Source organism: Aptenodytes forsteri, unplaced genomic scaffold (assembly GCF_000699145.1).
Source record: "Aptenodytes forsteri isolate BGI_AS27 unplaced genomic scaffold, ASM69914v1 Scaffold80, whole genome shotgun sequence".
Classification (NCBI taxonomy): Eukaryota; Metazoa; Chordata; class Aves; order Sphenisciformes; family Spheniscidae; genus Aptenodytes; species Aptenodytes forsteri.
The window spans coordinates 2,171,365-2,188,368 of NW_008795026.1; the positions used below are offsets into that span (position 1 = coordinate 2,171,365).

Below are 17,004 nucleotides of genomic sequence, written 5' to 3' on the forward strand. Positions count from 1 at the left end.
TATTATTATTATATGACAGTTTTTCTAATCTGCATGTACTGAACTGTGTAGAAACTGCCACGTTCAGGTACTGAGACAACCCCTGGACACTCCTTTCAGACCTGGGCAACTGTGGAGAGCAAACCAGTACTAGCAGCAGAAGCCTGATTTACTTGCTATTTCTCTTTTTTTAAAAGATATTCTAAGAACTTGAATGTCAGCCAATGCAATTTTCTCAATCTTTGGTGAGGTTTAGGGGATGATGTAGCGAAAGCCCTTATGTTCTTGGGAGATCCCAGAGGTCTGTGATAATATACATTTTCCAGGCCCTTGGGAGCCCCTAGAGCAGAACAGTGTTTGTTTTGAAGATAAACAAATCTAATATGGTTATGCCTGGTGTATCCCACGGCGAAAATAACTGAAATTTATTACTGGGATCTTGGAGATGAAACTGTAGCATTATCAGTTCCTACAAATGGTGAGTAAAGCTAGTAAAGTAGAGGTTCATTAGGAAACCCTCCGTCTTTGAAATAGGGGTGATGGCTTGTAACTGTTACAACATCAAAAGTGTGCAAATGGCTCCCTGCCTCCTAGCACACACAAAAGCACAACACAAGCACCACCAGACTAGGATTACGTGTGCCTTGGGATTTACTGTGTGTATTGAGTGTGTGGTGGCAGTTCGATGCATTAGTGACCCAAACTGTTCACTCCATTCCCTCTACTGGGATGTGAGGGAAGTAAAGTTGACCTGTGCAGATAGGGCTCCAAAAATAAACTGAAGCAGATGGAATTCAGGTGTTGCTTTCCCTCTTTGCTTGTTCTTACTTAGCAGGTAAGGGAAAACAGACCACTTGGCAGGTGCACTCTACTTCCTCTGTAGTTCTCCATCGTCAAGAGTGAAGGAAACGGGATGGGAAACATGAAACAGCAAAGCTGCTTGCAGAGAACCAGGGTGACCTATCCTATCTTCAACCAGTGCACTGATTTTCATGGTGCTTGCCACAGAGTGTGATTTGAACCTTAGCGGTACCCCTATAAAATGGTCTAATGAAACCTGAGATTGTATTTCCCCTGAACTGATATCCCCTGGCCACTTTCTACCACAGGAATGAAATTTTGTATTGATTTCTGGGAATGGGTCCCATTCTTATTTTGTTGCTGCTTTGGGATTGCCTGCATTCTGTTGGCTGCAATGTTCCTGTTACAGACTCATTTATCTTTTTTTTTCTTTTTTTCTTTTTTTTTTATCCCCCACTTTTTTCCTTGTAGCAGGCTGCCTTACAGCCTTAAAGATAGGGGAAAAAAAAAAAAAAAGAAAAAAGAAAAAGAAAAGATTTGGATCAAGTCATCTCAGTTTAATTGGCATTGCATTCTTTTTTGGCAAGAAAGTAGCCTTGTATTCACTGGGAATACAGGAAGAAGGAAACATTAAGGAATGGACAGGGTGAAAGACTAAGAGAAAGAGCTTTTAATTTAGTTTTGAGTCCTGAGTGAGGTTAATGGATTGTGCAAGACTCATAAGAAACTGGTGGAAGATCGAACTGAGCCTCAGTTGATTTCTGATTCCTCTTTAAATTATTTCTCTATTTAGAGGGAGTTTTGCTTCAGCCTTATATGAGGAAGGAATACAATAAAATAAAGCAAACACATTAGAAATTACACTTGGACAGTGTAACATAAAAACATAAAAGCCCCAAACAATTTATAAGCATTATAATTCCATAGTTTGGCCTTCAGCCTTCGGGGGGAGGGAGGGGGGGAGAGAAAAAAAAGAAGTTTGTTGAGTTTTCTCTCATCTTCTAAGGATGTTTTTCTTTCTTTTTGGAACGAGACCTCAAAACTTACTGATGTTTCATCAGAAAGTCACTAGCTATTTTAAGTTTGTAACTGTTCTTTCTCCACATTTTTTTCCCCACATTTCAGGTTACAGCAACCCATTCCAACTGCATCATTAAAAAGGAGCAAGAGACTTGTCTGGAGAAGATACGGAGGGCAGCTGCCCTGAACCCTCTCAATGACTCTTCTCCAGGTGAGTTTCAGCTTGGGATAGATCCTGTACACTGAACTGATGGTTTCTAAACCTTTCCTGTCGTGTCTGCAGGGGTTTCCAGCGATGTCAATGCAAACACCTTACTGTAAGAGGTGTGGTCACTGCAGCTGAATGAGCTTAGAGAAACATTATAAGGACAAAAAAAATCAATCAATGGAGAGGTACCAGAACAATTGCTGGTTATTATCAGAGATCAGGAATTTGCTTCTGTACTTGAGGTGGTGCAGTGACATACATCTACAAAATTAATCCCAAAAGAAAAAAAAAAAAGAAAGAAAAAAAAAAACAAAACAGTGTGCCTGGAAAGGCCTTGATAGCGTTTATGTCTTCTGCTGGTGCAGGCGGCAACAGCTATTGGGGGCTGGACATAAGACTAAGTGCATCACTGGTCTGTTCTGTAACAGCTCATTCCCCCTCATCAGTTCAGTAATAATTTGTGCCTCTTTCTCACATGATCTGAAGACCTTTACAGGGATTAACATTGTTATGACCATAATCTTGATAAAGAATACTTGTGCTATTGCTGAGATAAGAAACTGAGGCAGCAAGCAAAGAAGAAATTGATAGTTTAATATCCTGTCTCATTTCCCGCTGACTGCAGCAGGAGCTGCCTATGTCCAGCACCAGTGAGAGAAAGGCAAAGAATGACAAAGAAACTAATTGGAAATCAGGATCTATTTTCTGAGTCCTGTCCAAACTGTTTCTACTGTGACTAGAATTGGTAAAACTGCAGAGAAAAGCGGATAAAACACATTGTGCGTGTGATAAAAGACGGGAGATTTCTTTCCCCTTTTCCTCACCATATATTTTAGCCCAGAAGCAAGGGAGGGCAGGATGCAGATCTCTGTGTTACCAGAGCATCCTCCGAAGCAAGCCATTCCTGCATTTTAGCTCCTAGGAGTATTTCCATCAGAGTCCTGTTATTCATCTCACACATAAGCTCATTTTTGTTCTGCTTCCCAGCTTTGGGCAAATGAACTGTGTGGTTTGGTGGAACTGCGGAAAGCATGTACTTCAGGCAGTTCATTTCAGCCCAGGGATGTGTTTTTGAGACCCTCTTTGTGCATTACAGAAGAGCTTCCCAATTCCTCCCTGTCCTGGTTTCGGCAGGGGTAGACTTAATTTCCTTCCTAGTAGCTGGTACAGTGCTGTGTTTTGGATTTAGGAGGAGAACAATGTTGATAACGCACCGATGTTTTAGTTGTTGCTGAGCAGTGCTTACACTAGTCAAGGACTTTTCAGCTTCCCATGCTCTACCGACTGAGCAGGCTGGAGGTGCACAAGAAGCTGGGAGGGGGCACGGCCAGGACAGCTGACCCCAGCTGGCCAAAGGGACATTCCATACCATGGGACGTCATGCTCAGTATATAAACTGGGGGAAGAAGGAGGAAGGGGGGGACGTTTGGAGTGATGGCGTTTGTCTCCCCAAGTCACCGTTACGCGTGATGGAGCCCTGCTGTCCTGGGGATGGCTGAACACCTGCCTGCCCATGGGAAGGAGTGAGTGAATTCCTTGTTTTGCTTTGCTTGTGTGCGTGGCTTTTGCTTTCCCTATTAAACTGCCTTTATCTCAACCCGCGAGTTTTCTCACTTTTCCCCTTCCAATTCTCTCCCCCATCCCACTGGGTGGGGGAGAGTGAGCGAGCGGCTGGGTGGTGCTTGGTTGCCGGCTGAGGTTAAACCACGACACTCCCTGGTCCAGAAATGGCATAAGCAAAGACAAAAGGGAAAAAAGCTGTTTCTTCTCCCCTACCCCCAGAATGATGTCAAAAGCTGACCATGAGCCTTACTTCTTACGATTATGCAATGGCTATTATTTGGATTCAAGAATTCATAGATTTTCCCAGGTCAAAAGAGACTATTTCACCAGCTAGTTTGTTCTTTATCACTCAAATCCAGAATAACCCTGGTAGTTGGGGGACTATTCAGACTGAACTCCTCCCCCCCGCCTGCTCCAAATTCAAAGAGCACAGCTCAGAGATACAGAAGGTCCAGAGCCATTGGAAAGGCTTTTGCATCTCAATGTGATTAAAATGTATCACCCACTCAGGCAGGAAGGGACTGAATCCTTTCAAGCACTAGCTCAGCAGCAGAACCCAGCTGCTTTTTATTCTGTTCACCCAATATTTTTGTGTTGAACCACTGTAAAGCTTTTCCCAGGCTCACTGTGCATCTTTTAGTTGTTCCCCACATCCTCTAGCAACAAGTTCCACAGTTTACGTGGCTTTGGGTAAAGAAGTCACATCCCTTCAAGGACATTTATTTTCCAGTGAAGAATTCTGGCGTATTTCTTGTTTGAAAGCCATTTCATTCCATGGATCCTGTTTGTTGCCCTTTCTCTCTACATTTTTTAAATTATTGTAGACACGTTTTACATATATTTCATTTCACCCCTGGGACTATAGCATTCCACTCTGTCCCCGTTAAGTCCTGACCTTCCAGACTCACCTTTCATTACATGATACTTATTTCAAGCCAGATCCTGCCACCCTCATTCCCAACAAAGCCTTATCTCCATAGTTAAAGGATGGGATGTCAACAGAGCTCTACCACCTTCTCAGTGTTTGCTCAATGCCGTTGAGATACTACTTAACTCTGTTTTGAATGACACCTTATTGCTGCCCACTAACAAGAGGTGTACAAACATGGGATACTCCACGCATGGTGAATTCACACCCTGCAATATTTGGGAAAATACCACAAGTATCCATTTTCTCCAAAAGCACTTTTGCCCCTGGTCTGTTACTGGAATGGAGCACTATTCGCCACAGCTGAACCTGGCTTTTAGGTTAAGTTATCAAGCATTGTTTGGAAAAGTTTCGTTACAAAACTCCCTGAAGAAGTAGTAACTGCCCATAAATTAAGCAGTCATATTTGCAGTGTGTTGATTCCTCTCAATTTTCACCTGCTGCAGACAACCTGTTTTTCACCCGGGAGAAGTGAAAATTGCCCAACATTTGGTTTTTGTTATTCATCTGTAGCAGTAAGATTTACTAATGATGGCAGGTAGTGGAGAAATATGTTATTAGCTTGTTTCCTTTCAAAGAAAGAGAAACATAGGAAATAACTCCCTTGCTTGTCAGAAACAGCTGAAAGAAGGAAGAAATCCCTCCTGGCTGATGAGTAAACTTCTGTTTATTCAAGAGCAAGGAGAAGCATAAAACTACCTCTTCCCACTTCTGATTATTTCTGCATGCAAATTTCCATAGAACGATTCAATATATAAATTTTCTGAGGATTTATTTCTCCTCAGAGGGGCTGCAGGGTATAAAATGGGATTGTGAGTTTATTTAGAGTCTCTAGAGGCTCAGGCACGTGTTCAAGTTACTGTGTCTTAAAAAAATCCTCCAAATCAGCTGAACTACAGTAACCTCTGTAAGCAAGGTACCTCCACATTCTGTTGCAGGTGACACAAAGTCAAATGATCACATAAAAAACTTGAATCTGGGACATGAACAGTCTTTGTGATCTGTATTTCCACAGTATCTGGAACAATAACATTACAGATCATGAATCCTACTCCAAGGTGCCCACATGGTGCAAAAAATAACAACGGTAATAGTAGGTTCTCTGCTCCTGTTCAGAGACCTTGTGTTCTGCACTGATATTTCTCCTGCCTAAAAGTACTGCATGGAAAGCAATGCACTTCAAAGTCAAAGGAGGAAGAACATCTTATGGGTTCCTACATTTTGCAATAATTCAACTCTCCTGCCTTTGCTTTGCCCCCTTGCTGTGTTCAGCATCTGTGAACACAGACATAAACTAAGTGGTTCCCCAGAGCTCCTCTGGGTGAGGTCCAACACAAGCACAATGTTGATGCTGCAACTGCAACCACAGGTCTTGAAAAGCAAGGCTGGCACTATACTATGGAAAGCATCCAGCCCTGACTTGTCAGCGCTCTGATATTTTCCCCTTTTCCTCCCCCTCTACCTCTCATGCCCAGCTGTTATGCTCATTACTGTTTTATTCTTCACAGCACTGTTTTCCCTCCTTCTGCTGCTGTGTAATGCCTATAATACTTCAGAGACAATGATTGCCTTGAGATTTTCTGTTTGGTTGGTTGTTTTTTGGGTTTTTTTCCCATGGGGTTTATGATAGCTTCTTTCTCTTAAATGCTTTAAATTCTTCAGGAGCCTTTATGTAAGAAGAAATAAGGAGCATGTGCTGACCCTGTGTGTCCATCCCTGTTCAACCATCACCTACAGCCTGAATGAAAAAGAGAATTTGAAGAAAAGGAAATCTCAGCAGGACCCAGCATCTGACTCCTTTGTTCTGGAGACAGAATTAAAGTTACAAAGTGAAATAATGAAAGACAAAGGCAAAAAAGAAAAGAGGGGTGGGAATGATTACTTCATACTCGACTTCTCCAGGCAGTGGAGCCAGGCTACTTCTTACATCAGTGTTTCCAATCTCTGTTGTTTGAGGTTTTGTCCCTGTTCAGTTCCTGTTGGACCCTCTTCTAGGTGTCAGCAGTCCTCAAGGGACTTTCTGCCTGATAAGAATTGATAACGCTCACTGCTGATCCATACGCACCCTTTTTCATTTTATTTTTTCCCATCCAGACTTGTTGACCTGTTCCCAACCCTGGGGCTAGGAAAGAATGGCACAGGCGTTACTCAGATGCTGAATGACAGTTTCTTGGGTCACGTACACTCAGCGTAGGATTCATCTAATTAAATGTTGATGCCTGCAAATGCATCTACACTACAAATGAGCAAGTCACCTTGCTTATTTTGTAGCTCTGGATATCTAATAAGTAGAGCCTGAGACATTATTCATTTCATCCTCAAAGTAGATTAGATGATGCCTTTTTTTTCTCTACAGACGTATATGGAAGTAAGGATGACCATCTCAGCTATATATATTTACACTGTAGATGTCTACATTTTATCAGAAAGTTCCTACCTTTAGCATCTGGCTGTGTTATACTGACTAGGTCATGCTAGAGGACTGGATTACTCGAAAAAGTCTGGACCATGGTTTTTACCATGGGATGTTTTGATATTTAGGTGTCTTCTTCATACCACCCACATACTTAACTGCAGTAGATCTGCTTATACTTGTGTGAGCAAGTTTTGCAATCAATGCTTCCTTGAGTGGTGACCTCAGAAGACAGGCAGGTGTTCAGCAGCCTGCACATTCACACTTGCCTCATGCATGCGCTGACAGAGAGAGTCTCCCAGCTGTTTTCTGCTTCCTGGTGGGCTTGTATCTCACCTAGAGGTAACTCCAAGGGCCTTACACATTTGTCTGGCTTGATCTGGGATCTACTGACCAGTTGTATCTGATACTGTGTATGGGAGCACAAGATCACAGCCAGGAAATATGCCACTCAGAGAAATCCCATGCTGGAAAGAGCCCTGCTGATGAACATTTCTCCAGCTGCAGATTCACATGATAGACTTTTCCCAGCCTGTTACTTGTCTTGCTTTCCACTGTTGGAACTTGATATTCCAGACTTGTCCTTTGAATGTGGCTCGTTCTCAAATGGTGGGGGAGTTCCTTGGGTGATCTGCAGATTTGGGCCTCTGATTTAATGTTTATAGTGCCTAAAATGGACTAATCTGGAATGAGCCATGGTATGATAATAGTGAACACAATGCAAGAATTTGAATAGAAATAGAAGTGATGAGGACTCATTGGTGATTATGTGGTTCATGACTCACTGTCAAATTAATCTTTAACTTGTAGTCCTAGTTAGCTGGTCCCATTACTCCTGTCCTTCCTCTGAAAAATGTTGAAGGGCAGTAGCATTGCCAGGCAAGTCAAAAAATTCAAATGAAATAAGTATTTGCAGGGATGCGATGCCTACAATGATCTTTGTTAAGAGGAATCCTATCAGCAAGTTACCCTGTAAATCAACAGGAAAGAAACTGGTAAGGGTGCCAAGGGGGTAGGAGGTGGTAATTAGAAGGTAATGGCGGTAATGCAATGAGAGAGAAAATCACAGTAGACTTTGGAAAATGTTTCCAACTTCATATGACGATGGAGCAGGTTTTTTTTTAGTTTCAGATTTTCATTGGGTGTCTCATCAGCCTCCTGTTCTCTCAGAGCCTTTTAATTATCTGCTTTTATTTCCATTGGCACCACTGGGAAGACATTATTTCATTGTGTGCCTGTGTATGTGTGCATGTGTCTCCTTTACTGATGCAGCTGTGCACAAGAACAATAGGACTAGGATTGTTCTTCCCACACTCAGTTTTTAAAAGCTATTGAATTCCTAGAGTTGGGAGGATATAGCTAAGAATATGTCTCTACACCTAAATGTTTTCTACTTAACTCCTATTTGAGCCAGGATACTTAGATAGCTTTGGTCTGCTTGAATACATCTGTCTTAGGTCAAAGATGCTTTTTTGTGCTAATGGATTTATCCATATCACACTGCATAAAGTGTCTTCTACTAACCTTATGTTAGAGATGATAGAAGCAAGCAAGAATTTCAAGGTAGAAGATAGGGATCATGTGTTACCAGGGTTAGGATCCGTGCTCATTTAAGACATCTATACTGTAGAGGTCTCTATCTGAACAAGACACCTGTGCAATCCTTGGTACCCGAGCTGTGATCAAGCTTTACTCTTTCTCAGGCAAATGCAAGAAAAAAAGCTTCCCTAATCTCTGTTTTCCAAGCATTGACTCTTTCTTTAGCTCTTTGCTGAATGCCTCTGAGTTTATCAACAGGCTTTTTAGAAATCTGTTCATCAGATACAATGGATGGATTCATGTCACCTAAATATGGTTGTATAAAGTACAGAGGCCTTTATTAATGCTAGTTATTTAGAGTGCGTTTATAGTCAATAGACCAAAATAAGTACTTAGAAGTCACTTACACTTACAAGTACTTACAGGACTTAAACTTGTCCTATTTTACACATCCATCTTACGTTGAGAAGACTGTATGACAAGTGCCCATTTCTCTCCATTGCCTATTAAAGCAATCATTATGGACAATCATTATGAAGTTAGATGGTATGAATTCTATTGATAATAATGTAGCAGTACTGGAATGAACTAAACCTTCACAATCCCGGTATAAACCAAGCTGCAGGCTCTAGAAGGAATCTTGTTCCCAAACGCAGCAGCAGCAGCTAAAAAGGATGTTGGGAGCCTACCGTGAATTCAGTCACATTAGTGAAGCTGAAAGCCTGGAAGTGCATTGTCATTGAAAAAGTTCGGGATCAGCTGTGGCAGGGGAAAGAAAGGGTGCTGTGTCACAGACAAGCTGCTCTGGAATGATCTACAGAAAAGTTTCTTGCCAGTTACAGCTGGAGACGGGACAAAACTCTGACGGGTGAATCACTGGTATGTTCTTATTTCTAGGAAAAGCCTCTAGCATATTTCTTTCTTATCCTTCTATAATATACAGCCAAGCTATGCTTACACATATGGTCTGCCTGGGAAGACAAATAGTATAATAACAATAATTTTACTGGTGAAGGATTCCTGGTAACAGGGATTAAAAACCCATCCATATTGTACCCTGGACATAATATGAAGATGCACATACTAATGCCAGCCGAGCAGGCATATTCATTTGGCAATGTAACTCTCAGCTGAGATCATGGTCCTGGGAGAGGAAATAATTTGCTGCAGGGCAGTGCTGTGCTTGTGCAAACCTACAGCTTTTGCTTCCAGATCTAGCTGGGTTGCCATTAGACTGGGGATCTCTGTACCATTCTTCATTGGGGATCACAGTGTCTTTGGTAACCCTATGTGTCTCAGTGTCACGAAAGCCTTTCCTTAATATACTATCCCTTTCTCTTCAGTGCCATGTGCCACCCACGGCATAGTGCTAAGCCATGGCAAATCAGTGGAGTGCGTAGGGCCATAGGTGCACCATGCAGTACCAGAGCAGTATTTTACCATGGATTTTCTACAGCACATATGATAGATATGGATACTTTAGTTTCTGTCCTAAGAGTCTTAATCCCAAATCCTACTAGTTCTTATTCACTGTTTAGTCTCCAGGGATGCGATTAGTCTCTCTTGATTTCAGTAACTAACACCTCAATTGTCTAGTCTAAGCTAAGTCTAAGTAGCCACTGAAGAGCTGTGGGTCCTTCCTTAGAGCTATGCCTTTCAAACTGCTATGGGTTCCTGACATTTGTGGGATAATTTCTTCTCTGGAATGGCCTTTTTCTCTCTACTGACTCAAGAGGGAAGCTGGAGAGCAAGTTAAGCTATATGGACTCTCTAAGATAGTTAAAACTTAGGTGAGGTGACCATCAGCCTGGGAAGGTCAGTTAGGATGACTCAGAGAAAAGATGCAAAAATTGCTGCAATGGAGCAGAAATTTCTATTATCTCCTTGGGCAGCATGAACACAATCCGTCGACACATTCAGCACTGGTTTGGTGGTTTAAATGAGGACTGCCTCCTTTGCAAGCCCTGCTAATAAATCTAAGTTTGGTCATCTTCTCAGCATTTGCTGGACTTCCATTCAGATGGGAAATGAAGGGAAGGAAAAGTACTGGAATTTAACGGCTACAGCTCTAAAAACACCATTAACTGCAAAGCATGAGCATGAGCTACTATTCCCATCCCATAGTATATTCATTGTAATAATTCCTACCTGGTTCTTTCAAAGCTATTATTTTTGTAATCTCCAGAATTGTCAGGAAGTCCTTCTTTAATAACCGAGGAACATAAGTTAAAAGAAAATAAAAGGTGGAGTGGAATTTGTCCAGGCAACTGGATAAGATATTGACTCGGATAAGGTTAGTTTCGGGGAGCAGGACTAAATAAAAGTATTTTTCTGCAAGCAGTTCCGTCATTGAAAAATGCAGGTTTAGTTTAAATTTTTAAATAATTTAGGCCAAAAAATAATGGCCATTAACAAATTTGGAAAATAAAAATGTATTGACATTTCATGACAGAACATTGTTTCAGAAGTATTGCTACTTAAATTTAATCGGGGTTAAAAAATAAAGAAAGTTAAAATTAAAAGTAAAAAGGTAAAATAAAATTTCCTATCTGCCTGTCCAAGTCTGTGTTTCATGTCAGCCAAAAAGAAGGAAAACTCACTTAATTAAACAGAATGGTTTTTCTTTCTTTTTTTTTTTTTGTTTAACCATTGAAACAAAATATCAACTATTTACACAGTTCCACTTGTGAGTTCCTTGTTTCTATGGTGACAGCTGGTTCATTAAACCGCACCGCCTCTCTTTTTTTGGCCGGAGTTCTATAGTATCAAGAAGCCCACTCTGACCTTCCCCTACACGGCACACACGATGTGCAACGGGAAACTGATCCAGAATAAATAGGGGCAGCTCCTTTACAGTCTCTGCGGAGGCTATCAGGAAGTGAGGGTTTGCCCCATATACTTATTTACTTGCTTTTGGGGTATGATTTTTGTTTTGATTGTTTGCTTGTTTGGTTGGTTGGTTTTTTAATGACCATTTTCAAATGCAAAGTGTGGTAGATGCATTTGCAATGGATTTTACCTGTGGGACGGGGGGATTGTTTTAATTCATGTTGCCCCAAGCTGCAATTGTGAGCATTGCATGTAATTGCAAGCATGATATACCAGGTCACCGCAGTTTAAAAAATGAACGGTGAATAGCAGTGAAGCTTATGCAATGAAATGAGTGATGGTCTTTCCTGTGCTGCTGTGGTCTGTCGGGATCTTCAGAGCCATGGACAGCTGGAAGCTGTGACAATTTACAGTCATTTAGCTTTTTAATATCTATAGAACCGTGGCAGAAAAAATCCCCAAAAGACCATTAACGTGTCATCTGAATCATAACTGAGTGACCATCTATGATTTTAGTATGATTTTCATCAGATCTTTGCAGCTCCTTTAAAACTGTGTGCTTGTGCTGTATCCCATCGGGCAGCTGCTGCAGTCTTCTGCAGCAGCGGATACATTTCAGTGCTGAATTAAAGTGATTCCTTGCATGCAAACTGTCTTTTTATGAAGGTCCCAAAAACATGCTATATTTCTGTAAAAATGAGAGAGTCAGGTGTCAGACAACTGGATATTCTTTTAAAAGGTAATTCTGTGAAAATGTTCTTTTGTTCCTATTCCCATGGCATATTCTGTGGCTGTCTGCTGTATTTTCTGACAAAAGCGAGTCTTTATTGCTTCTTTAGATTGTTAGTCTCGCTGAGAAAAACACAGCAGTAAGGGAGTGAATTAGATTCTTGCTGGAATCAATGGCACAGCTGACTGGTTTCTAGGATCCTTCTAGCGATGGAACATCAGTATCCATCACTAGATGGATTAAGACAGCTCTGATTGACTTAGAATTTCTCTGCACTGGCAGTGACTACATTTCAGGGAAATCCTAAATGAACCCTAGACTTTGCATGTAAATTGTATTCTCGTGTCCAATAAGTTCCTGAAGCAAGAGAATTAGGGAATTTGGAGATTTTTAGGACCAGATTCAGGTGCACATAAACAGCAAGTGTCTCTAGATTCCTTAGGGTATCAAGACATTCTGACATGGGGCCTACAGAAGGTCTGTGTCTATCTGCACTGGCAACTTGATCCTCTGAAGCATCTCAAATTGCACTAAAAACCTATCTTCGTGAAAATAAATTAAATCCTTACAGTGGAAATACCTGATGTACCTACCTAAAAATTCCATGTTGAGTCTAAGTTAATCAGCCAGGCTCCCTCAATGATCAATGATGAAAACCAGAAGATTTCTGAGTGCAGATCATTACCCACAGATCTCTTCATTTTATCACTGGAATTACTTTCAGGGCTTCAGTAAATATATTGACTTCGTGGACTGTAGTGGAAGCTGAGACACTGGGGAAAGGGGTTTATTGTATACAGACAGATATCCAGCGCCATTTGAGACACCTTGTGTATCTGAGAAGCCCACACAGGGCTGGAGGATGTAGCACAGACTTATTAGAGTAACAATATTGGAATAGAAGCAGGAGGTCAGGTAATAGCTCAGGTGGCCCTAGTGACGTGCACTCAGGCAGATGAAGCCCACCTCAGTTTGCGTACAGACATATATATTTAGGTTTCTTAGTCTGAACCTAAAGGACTCACTGAATCAGGGTGGTGAAGCACTGGCACAGGTTGCCCAGAGAGGTGGTGGATGCCCCATCCCTGGAAACATTCCAGGTCAGGTTGGACGGGGCTCTGAGCAACCTGATCTAGTTGAAGATGTCCCTGCTCATTGCAGGGGCGTTGGACTAGATGATCTTTAAAGGTCCCTTCCAATCCAAACCATTCTACAATTCTATGAATCTCAATGGAAAGAGAGGCAGAGAACCAGTCATGTTTCCTAAAAGAGTCCTTTAAAAAAATAAAGGAAGGTTTGTTTGCTGAAGGATGTTAATCAACCTATTTGCATTGGTGATAGAGACAGAGAAAAGAAAAATACTAACGTTAAATATTCTGAGCACTGACTAACAGAGACATGTTTAGTTGTTTTTAACAGAGAAACTACAGGGTTACTGTACACACACATCCACAGAGTTGTATTAGGTTGTATTAATAGAATTACCCAAAGGCAAGGAAAGGACAATACAGCAATAATTTACAATCTCTGCTTCAGCTTGTAAAAGCCTAGAAGGATGTAGAAGATACTGGTACATGAGCTAATAATTAATAAAGACAAAATACAAATGTTGATCCTTTCTGTAATTCCTCAGGTTTGGGCTTCTGTTGCTAATGAATTCATAAAGTGTGGCCAGTGAATATAATAGGATCTACCAATACAGACTGAAAGTAGGATTCTTGGCTGTGTTAAGGATATGTTTTATCATCGTGATATGATGAAGGGTCTGTAATATACCTGCCGATTCCCATTCTACCCCACAATAGCTCCCCATATGTAATGATGTTTCTTATTGTTGGTAATGACAATCAGGATCCTCGTTCCTTCTTACAAAGCACAAAGGGGAACAGAGACATTAGAGCAGAGAGACAGTGTGTGATGCTGTTTTTTCATCAGCTGACAGGGCTATGAACTTGCGGAACACACAAAGCTTTTCCAAGAGAAGTGTGAGCTGGAAACAACGCTCCAGCCTGGCACCTGCTGCAGAGAAGCATGACCAGACTCCCCCTTTTACTTACACATGGAGACTCTGGTCACCCAGTCCGTCACTTGCATGAGATGACAATGACAGTCATTAAGCATCATGCAGTGTCCTTCCGTTTCTGCCTTGTTTCTATTCAATCCCTCATTCAGTCTCTCATTAGAGATAGATTTAACAGGCTTAGCAATGGCACAGCCCGGGAAGTGAACTGGTTGGACCTTATTTTCTGGGATATAATGGGACTTTTGTGAAGCTGCTATGAAGGTGGCATTGTTTGAATGTCCTTGGTTATTTTGTACCTTGATATGAAGATGAGAACATCATCAGGGTTGGGGGTTTTTTTAAGAGAGACAGCATGGAGTTTTTCTCATGGAACTTGAGATTTCTATGCCATAGGTATTTTTATCTCAGCTATTGTCCCAAAGCTGCCTTCAGGTCAATGGACAAAAGTTGGCTTTTTGAGGGAATGACTCATCAGACCTATTTCAAATGCCTGCTTTCAGATGAGAGACATTGTTCTATACGATTGCCTGTTTCTATCTATTACTACAAAAATTTTGAGGGCTATTCAAATGTAGATGTTGGCAGTTGGTCAGTTGAATACCACTCTGGTAAACACATTTGCCCGTTACTGCTTGCTTTGTTAATGGGAATGGTTGCCTGTACTTAGACAGCTAGTGGGAGAACAGTAAATGGGATGGGAACAAGAAGGGGTTAGAACCCACTCCAATGGCTTTCCATTAATAATCTCAATTGGAAGATTTTTCTGTACACTCTTAAGAATCATTTCCTTTTCACCAGTGTATTGGCTTCTGGAGGAACATTCTGACATACCACATCTTGCACATTTAGAGTCACTCCTTTTGGTATCTGCGTGTATTGTAGGATCACGTGGAAAGCGCTAGTCATGGATCAAGTGTTGTTAGACTAAAGACTCAAAAGAGTCTTCTTAGCCTGTTCTTTACTGTGAAATGTTTTTTCTGATGAGACTTCACCAAGCACTGATATTCTCACATAGGTGGCCAATAACTGAAATTGCCCCACTGTACAATTTATTTTCTTGTTTCAGCTTATTCTGAGCTACATCCACTACTTCTTAATACACCTTACAAACTTAAGCCAAGAACTTCATTACAGGAAACTGCCTACTCAATAATATATGCAGTTGAATAAGTGTAATAATTTCGACTCCTGACAGATTGTGCATATTGATTTTTCCTCAGCAAAATAAAACTGAAGAACAGTAAGTTAAATCATCTTCAGACAGATGAGCAAGTTACAGTACTATAACAAGTTATTAACTACTCCGTCTGCTGAGTGGTAGAAAAATATCTGTATATACTCCTCTCACCATGGCAAAAATGAGATAACTCAGTTTTACTTACCTTCAAAAGTAGAAGTGCAAAGTAACTTACATGCGTAATAACACCTTAAATATCAGCTCCCTGAGCCCTTACTAAGCCCTATTTTTTCCACAAAGTTCTTCATATTTCTACTTCATTAGACGCTTAAGCTATACCCTTTATTTTGGTGGAAATTACAATGGATCAGGTCTTGATCTCCTCCGCAGGGTGCTGAAGAGATTTAGAAAGTGGAGACAGCTCTGCAGTATCTGCTGAACCTCGTGGCCTCTTCCATCACTGGAAGAGCAAAGCAGCAGGAACCGCATGTCCAATATTCTTTGTATTTTTTTTAGTTTCTGGGCAAGGGAGGATGAAGGTGGGGAAAGGGAGATCCTTGGCTTTGCCCAAGAGCTGCTAGCCAGCGCTGCTGGCTCAGAATGTGCATAGTAATTTGCTCCTGGCAAAAGGGAGGAATAGAAAATGTGCAATTCCTTCCCCAAATTCCTCCTATGAAATAGAAGGAACAGGAAAGGAAAAAGGGAGAGATCTCTCAATTTCATGCAGTTTTCCAGCCTTTTGTAAAAGAAATGAAGCAAAGAAGAACTTTTCTCACGTGTTTTGTTTTGGGTGTCATAAAGCTTAATGTGTTGAAATGTTTCATTCTAGAGAGAATAATTTTGCATGCTATACTAGAAAAAAATGAACTTGGCCTGTGCTGTTGTTATGCTTTCCAGTTTGAGATTTCATTTTCTAATATGAATTCCACCGCAGAAATAGGTTATTCTGTGGTGCAGGAATACTTTAGCAATACCACGCTGAAGTCTAAAGATGAAATTAATCTCACGTTACCTGGCTGAAAGCAGAATGTTTGCTTAAAGTGGACATGTAGTCTTCTCCATAGCAAAAAAAAAAGGAGGAGGAAAAAAAATTGATTCAACCAGCCTATATATTTTAAGATAATTTGTTAATTTCAGATACTTCAGAAGTAGGATAGTATACCTTCTCTCCTATTGATGTATGATCTATTTTTCCTCATTTCATATCTACAGGAACATTGAATGTTAGAGTCCAATTCTAAGCCAGCTTTTGATTTTGTTTATTTTTTTCACATATAGGCATTATTTCTGCAAGATAGTTGGAAAGGAAAAGATTTTAGGAAAATTGCCATCCAGACTTCAGATTGATCTCAGTTAAAATAAATGTTCTTTCTTCCTCTTTGCATTTCTGAATTTTGCTCCTGAATGCCATGAAGACTCATGATTTTGACAGCTTGATGAATACATAGTGTCTTATAAATGATTTACAGATGAATCAAAGTAATTACCTACCTCTTGCACCATACTGTAAACATGTAGTTTAGAGGCACTTTTGCTTTTAACATGGGTAGTTTTGAGCCTCAAGTCATACGGAAATATCCAAACAGACTCACCTCCCAGCCAATAATGTATTGTCATAGTTAAACCTCAGCCGGCAACTGAGCACAACACAGCCGCTCGCTCACTCTCCCCCACCCAGTGGGATGGGGGAGAGAATGGGAAGAGTAAAAGTGTGAAAACTTGTGGATTGAGATAAGAACAGTTTAATAATTGAAATGCAATGTAATAATAATAATGATAATAATAATAATACAC

At 40.9% G+C, this 17,004-nt stretch overlaps 1 protein-coding gene across 1 annotated transcript in view; it reads left to right on the forward strand.

The window, feature by feature from the left end:
* The window catches only part of ADCYAP1R1 (ADCYAP receptor type I), a 122,986-nt gene that overhangs the window by 31,621 nt on the left and 74,361 nt on the right, over positions 1 to 17,004 (forward strand). Inside the window, 1 exon segment of the mRNA XM_009275979.1 lies at positions 1,842 to 2,011. Within this exon segment, the coding sequence (XP_009274254.1) occupies positions 1,842 to 2,011 (170 nt within the window).